Source organism: Opisthorchis viverrini (genome assembly GCF_000715545.1).
Source record: "Opisthorchis viverrini unplaced genomic scaffold opera_v5_461, whole genome shotgun sequence".
NCBI lineage: Eukaryota > Metazoa > Platyhelminthes > Trematoda > Opisthorchiida > Opisthorchiidae > Opisthorchis > Opisthorchis viverrini.
Genome location: NW_008752118.1, coordinates 46,186 through 51,728, shown reverse-complemented (window position 1 = coordinate 51,728; position 5,543 = coordinate 46,186). Strand labels below are relative to the sequence as shown.

The window sequence follows — 5,543 nt, the reverse complement described above, 5'->3', positions numbered from 1 at the left end:
TTGTATTTCTAGCCCTTCGCGAGAGAGAAATGTTGTTTAAATCAGACTAACAATTATTGACACAAGATATAAAGAACCGGATGACTGTAATATCGAACTTTGAACAACTGATTACTGTTACTTTTACGGTTGTCGTTACCGTTTCCAGATTTTTAAGAGAAATATAACGGAGGTGGCCCTCATACAACAGACGCTCTTGTTAATTAGGTTTCTAAAATGTGATCATTACCTGACACATAAATATTCGGATTTCAGTACCTCATTAATTATCTGGCAAAACAAAAACAACAGGCGGTACTCGTCCAACCACACTGTGCTAATTAGCGGTTCATAAGCCTGATGCGTTGCGCAAGCGGTAGCCGCGGAAACAAAAATCGATGACAATGGGGATTGTACCCGTTGACGGCTAGGGTTAAAGTGGAACATGAGTTCTCACGAGGTTTTTATTGTTTGTGAGGCGTGATTTAATGAGTGACCTCCGCAATCTCCACAACTTCCACAACGCTAACACTCCCATCTATATAGCAGTTTCGGATCCGCCCCAACGGGGAATAAATCACAAGTCACCTATGTGTTGAAGGTGAGTTTACGTCACTCAAGGAGTTAGTGAGGAACCAATCCATCACGCAGTCAAACGGTTTAGCGTTCAATACTAATCAAGTGGCTGTGAATTCGAACCTCTCTCGCCGTGATCACGGGTTCACAGAAACGACGAGACAGGTGAGCAAGAGTTCTTAACTCATATATTTAACCAGGAGATTTTCACGCTAGCCAATCAGCAAACAGAGCGCCAACGACTGTGCCAGCGCAGATCGAGTGAACGACCCGACAAGGCAAACATATCAGTGAGGACATCACAACTGGTGAATATGCAGCAAAGGATTTCCTAACCTGTCGGCTGCCAAGCGACACCACGAACTGCGCGCTAGATATGCCGATGTCCACTTTGGACATTGCGGACATCGTTCAGCAGTGGACATGGTTTCTAGTAGCGGCAATGTGCTTGCCACAACATCAAGAAAACTGGCACAAGGATTAGAGAAACAGGGGGATCCTAGGCCTGATTGCAGGAAGCATTTTCCAACTTCGAACATTGATTTCAGCACAGCGATCGGGAAACCGGAAGGAAACGCATCAACAATGTGCATATTGTGGAGAATCAAGTTTTGATCGGAATCTGGGAACCACATAAGGACGGCATGGTCACCAACCCTGCAGGCGACATGGCATCTTGTGCGCTGTTATTTGAAGTTTGTGTTGAACGTTTGAAAATATGCACTACAACGATAAAATGCGTTGACCTTTAAATAAGAAATAAATTGATGAAATGGCTCCATGCACATCGGACAGGCAACTTTCTCTTTAAATCTGATCGACTTTTCTTCATGCTGGCGGGATTGCCCATTATTTTCTGAATGCCTGACCAGTAGATGAAACCTAGCTCATTGAAAATCTTGAACAAAATGCCCTTTACATATGTTTCTATTTTTATGTGCGCGTTTTGGACACACTCAACCGTACACCCAAGATATCTCACGATTAGTGGCAATAGGCGCGCAAGGTAATTGCCAAAGTCGGCGATACATAAATGACCAACTGAGCGCCATTCTCTCGAATTTACCTCTTCGTATGAGCAACCGACTTCCAATCAGCAGTTCTCCAAATAGCTGCTGAAAATGGTATCGTAACCTCCGACAACATTGTCGGTCTCAAAACGATTAATTTTAACCTCCGATACTGGTCAATCGAGGTTTGCATAGGGAACCAAAAGAAATGGCAGTCAGGAATACACGTGCGTTCAAAATATATTGCATCAAGCGAGATCTGACGACCGGGACACACCTAGTTTGTGTGTGCTGGGGTCATGGGGGAGCGCTTGACGCTCCCGCAGAGAATCCTTAAAACATAGGCGAAAGAAGTGAGTACGCTAGAGCAGGGATTAGTGTTGCAAGCAGTCAATGTGGTTCAATCGCCATTGGGAACTGGCAGCTGGACACAAAATTGCCGATGGGGCAGGAACGGTAAGTCCGATTGGTTGCACCTTCTGCCTTCAGGTTTTATTTTTTTTCAGGTTTATATTTCCCCTCAAAGGCGTTGAACTTTGTGAAACTGATTGGTTTCACAAAATTTTAAGTATTTCATCATACTTTCTAAATTTGTGCTACACTTTGAACGGAACTCCTCGAGTACTGAGCTACGTACGCTTTCTTTCCAAACATTACTACAGGCTGGTCGGTCGAAACATTCGTGAATGCGAGACGCATTAGGAACTACATGACGTGTTAAAAATCGTTCCAACTGGAATATGAGGCATTCTTTGTCAACCGCATCAAATTGGGGGTGACATATGGAAACCTGACACGGACAATTTAGCAATGCTTTAATCCAGGACGGTCTCGAGGAATGAACTCAGTAGAATGCACTCTCATTCAAGCGTTGAGGACTGGCTAAATCAAAAGACTAAACACGATGCGCTATCCGGAGCTTCCCTATCGCTCAAATGAATGTTCCAGCTCATTGATCACTGTCGACCAGCTGCATCAAATTATGAACCTTCCTTTGAATCACACCAAATGCACTCGAGTCACGTTGCTCTCAGAGTGCATGGTTTTGGGAATTCTTGGAAATTCTCATACCATAAAACTTATTCGAAAGAATAGCATTCCTCTTGTGCTCCATGACTGACTTGAGAGGTACCGGTTACTCACGGTCCTTCAAGACGGTTCAATGGTTAGAGTGCGACTTTATTGACCGGAAAGTCCTGGGTTTGAACCTGACCTCCCTATCTAGGATTGGGCACAGTCTGTGGTATGGCTGTTGGGCACCGGAATGCTGCACGCGCTTTCACATGTACGTTCTGATCTCTTCAGTTGCTGCATTGCGCATTAAAACAGGCGTAGATTTAGAGTTCGTTTTGCGTCTAATGTTTACGAGTTAGATTCAAATGTTTCTAGGACTTTATTAACTATTTCAAATCCAGAGGGATTTACTTGAATTTTGAGCCCAGTGCACTTTATTTGATGAATTGATTTCGGGTTGGTGGGACAAAATGGAAGAACTTCCAGCATTCTCGTATGGTGTTGGGTAAGCAAACACACATTTAAAATGGTTATAAGATAGTAATTTCCTCCACTGGTGAATAGAGGAAATTGCGAAACAAGTTCAGAAACACCTGCGTTCTCTGGTCCCTCATTGTCCTCTGGGTGCATCAGAATGTCAGAAATTCCCAGATTATCCATCACGTGACTGTCACACGTGTTCTCTATGTCCACAGACATACAGCGTGGATTCTGGTCACCCTAATACTGTGTTTCTGACGAGAATTGCCCCTGAAGGATAGATCATCCAATCCTGGATATTAGCATTCTGAAGACAAAATCATGCGGTTTCGAGCGCCTGAGTAGTTTTCTCCAAAGCATCTGTCCTACAAATTCATCCGCTCTCAAACTTGAAAAGCACACCACACAGGAAAGGGTTTCTCGAAGCCAATTGGTTAATGAGGCGTGTATGGCTTTATTCATCCAGACACCGTGATATTCATGAACTAGATCGATGAACTCAGCTAACAGGCCTTCACTCAACCATAAGAAAACTTATAAAACACACAACGAGAGCTGGTCGAGTTAGTCAGACACACGTCGAAATCCCCTTTCGATGAGTATCAGCGGATTGTCTTTGACGCTGTTTTATATAGCTAGTTATGTGACGGCCGAAAATCATCGTGAGTTGGCTCTTGATATCGAAAATTAAACGGTCCTCGAAATTCGCCACCAAGCTGCGTGTTTTACAGCGAAATGCGCATGAGTTGCGTAGTGCGTATTCGGATATACGTAGGGGTGTCTTTTATTCACTTTATTTCGTGATTGCTTCTTCTTGCTAGCTGAGGGGACCAACTGTGAGAACACCGGAAACTCTCTGCGGTAGAATTTGACTAGAGTTCAACATTCTTGAGGTGTTTGGAGTGACAAGCTCGCGAGCGTACCGGGACCATACCCAACTCAGATATCCTCAGTACTTATCAAAAGTATCGTCCCACACTCCAGAGACTCTGAGGGCTTAGCAACACGCGATTACATTTTTGTCAGTGACATTAAAAAGTTAGATTAGCTTCGTGCTACTTATAGTTCATTTGACCTGGACCCAAAAGCGATAATGAGCTCAATCCACGTTCTATCCAAAAACGTCTTTCCAACCCCGCATGACGATTGATTTAATTAGTCTTTCCATTTGCTCATATCTGAGTACAGCTGAAATTCTGAGCTTTCTACCATTTTAGAGGCCACACGCATCTTCGTGTTTAGATGGCGCAAACGTTCAGTGACAGGTGATCAGACCCTTCCGAGTTTTCTGGGAAATTCAAGCAGATGTACCTGAGCATGCCCGTATTGGTGGCGGTTGGTTTTAGGATTTTAAACGCCAAATATCTATCTACCTAAGACTCACCATACAGTTACATTTGGGTTGAAATTGACAATGTGAAATTAACCGAAGTATCAAATTGATCGTTTGGTGAATTCACGGAAAGCCGCTAACAGTTAAGGACTTCAGTGAAGAACGACATTAACACAGGAATATAGCTGTATTTGATATGCTCACTTACTTCATACTTTTTCAGTTGTCAGCTTGGGCTACCTGCTTTCCGAGTACGCTCCATTGTGTAAGTCACTTTTGTTCTTCTGAAGGTCTACTAAACTTGCTTTATTTCCGATGCTTTAAAAGCATGAACCACAAAGTTGAAATCCCCTGCGAGTACTGTACTAAGTCCTTGGCGAAAGTGTCGAGTTATTGCTGAACAATCGGTTCATCCGCTTTTTCCTCAATCCTCCGTGAAAATTCCTCGCCAGATATACTGAAATGCGTATGAAACTACTTTTTGTCTGCTTTGAAATTTCCTTGTCGGACGCCTCGGATATCTTGGTAAATGGTCCGTTGTAAATCATTTTTGCTACCACGGTACTCATGGTCATGTTTTCATTTGTACGCTTCGTGGTTTTGCGAATTCTACAATCGGAGATCCAGTTCCAATGAGATCTTCTATATTATATTTTGGAATGGATTTATGCGAATATGTAAATATGGCCGGCATGTCGTAAATAATTTTCGTAGAAAATCTATAAACGGAATGTACACACCTAGGTGAAAATTTTCTCAGATTGCAGTGCTCATGGCAGTGTAACCATCCTGCGATTTTGACAGAAAAAAACGCAGATCTCTTGTAATTTATATATTTTGGATATTTTGTTTATAACGAGTGGTTCCTGTCCCTGACTGAGTCCCATCCAGCTGGGCGCATCATCACGATCAACAGATAGCTGCTATGTTCCAATCAAAAAATATGAAACCAGAAGTTCACACACATGTTCTGGTTTGGGAGCATTTTGGGTGCGCTTCAGTTTAGGTGTGCGAGCTGAAGAGGTTTGGCATTAACACTTGAAGCGCGCCCAACAACGAAAGTCCAATTTGTTGCGCAGGTGTTACTTTGGATGTAATACTCACTTGTCAACTGAAAATTTTTCGAACTGACAGAACGCTCCACTGGGAAA

General features: G+C 43.1%; 1 protein-coding gene across 1 annotated transcript in view; it reads left to right on the top strand.

Moving 5' to 3' along the window:
• Window positions 1–1,958: 1,958 nt before the first annotated feature.
• Window positions 1,959–5,543, top strand: part of T265_11195 (hypothetical protein) — a gene marked incomplete at both ends in the record, with an annotated part of 33,126 nt that continues 29,541 nt past the window's right edge. Inside the window, one exon of the mRNA XM_009177790.1 lies at window positions 1,959–2,021. Within this exon, the coding sequence (XP_009176054.1) occupies window positions 1,959–2,021 (63 nt within the window). The remainder of the gene's footprint in view (window positions 2,022–5,543) is intronic.